This window comes from Nothoprocta perdicaria, unplaced genomic scaffold, assembly GCF_003342845.1.
Source record: "Nothoprocta perdicaria isolate Ctin4 unplaced genomic scaffold, notPer1 scaffold_967, whole genome shotgun sequence".
Classification (NCBI taxonomy): Eukaryota; Metazoa; Chordata; class Aves; order Tinamiformes; family Tinamidae; genus Nothoprocta; species Nothoprocta perdicaria.
The window spans coordinates 3,853-4,261 of NW_020456273.1; the positions used below are offsets into that span (position 1 = coordinate 3,853).

Here is a 409-nt window from a genome sequence, read left to right on the forward strand (position 1 = left end):
CCCCCGTGTCCCCCCCGTGGGCGGCACCTCTGGTCGGGCGGCGGGCGGTCGCTGCGGGGGCTGTCGGCGGCGGGGGGCCATGGGCGGGCGGGCAGCGGGGACGCCAGGGACGAGAGCGAGGCCAGGGCGCCGGCCACGCCGCAGGGCTGCCCCGCGCGGCACAGCCGGGAGCGCGCCAGCGCGCCGGCCAGCAGCACGTCCGCCTGCGGGACGCGGCCGTCAGCGCCGCCCCGCGCGCTGCACCCATGCACACCGTGCAGTGTACACTGCGCGCTGCACCCCATGCGCTGCACCCCGTGCACACCGTGCAGTGTACCCTGTGCGCTGCGCCCTGCGCGCTGCACCCCGTGCACACCGTGCAGTGTACCCTGTGCGCTGCACCCATGCACACCGTGCAATGCACCCCATG

General features: G+C 77.5%; 1 protein-coding gene across 1 annotated transcript in view; it reads right to left on the reverse strand.

The window, feature by feature from the left end:
* Nucleotides 1-409, reverse strand: part of LOC112959109 (autophagy-related protein 9A-like) — a 7,326-nt gene that overhangs the window by 2,044 nt on the left and 4,873 nt on the right. The window contains exon 9 of the mRNA XM_026053062.1: nt 90-203. Coding sequence (XP_025908847.1) covers nt 90-203 — 114 coding nt within the window. The remainder of the gene's footprint in view (nt 1-89; nt 204-409) is intronic.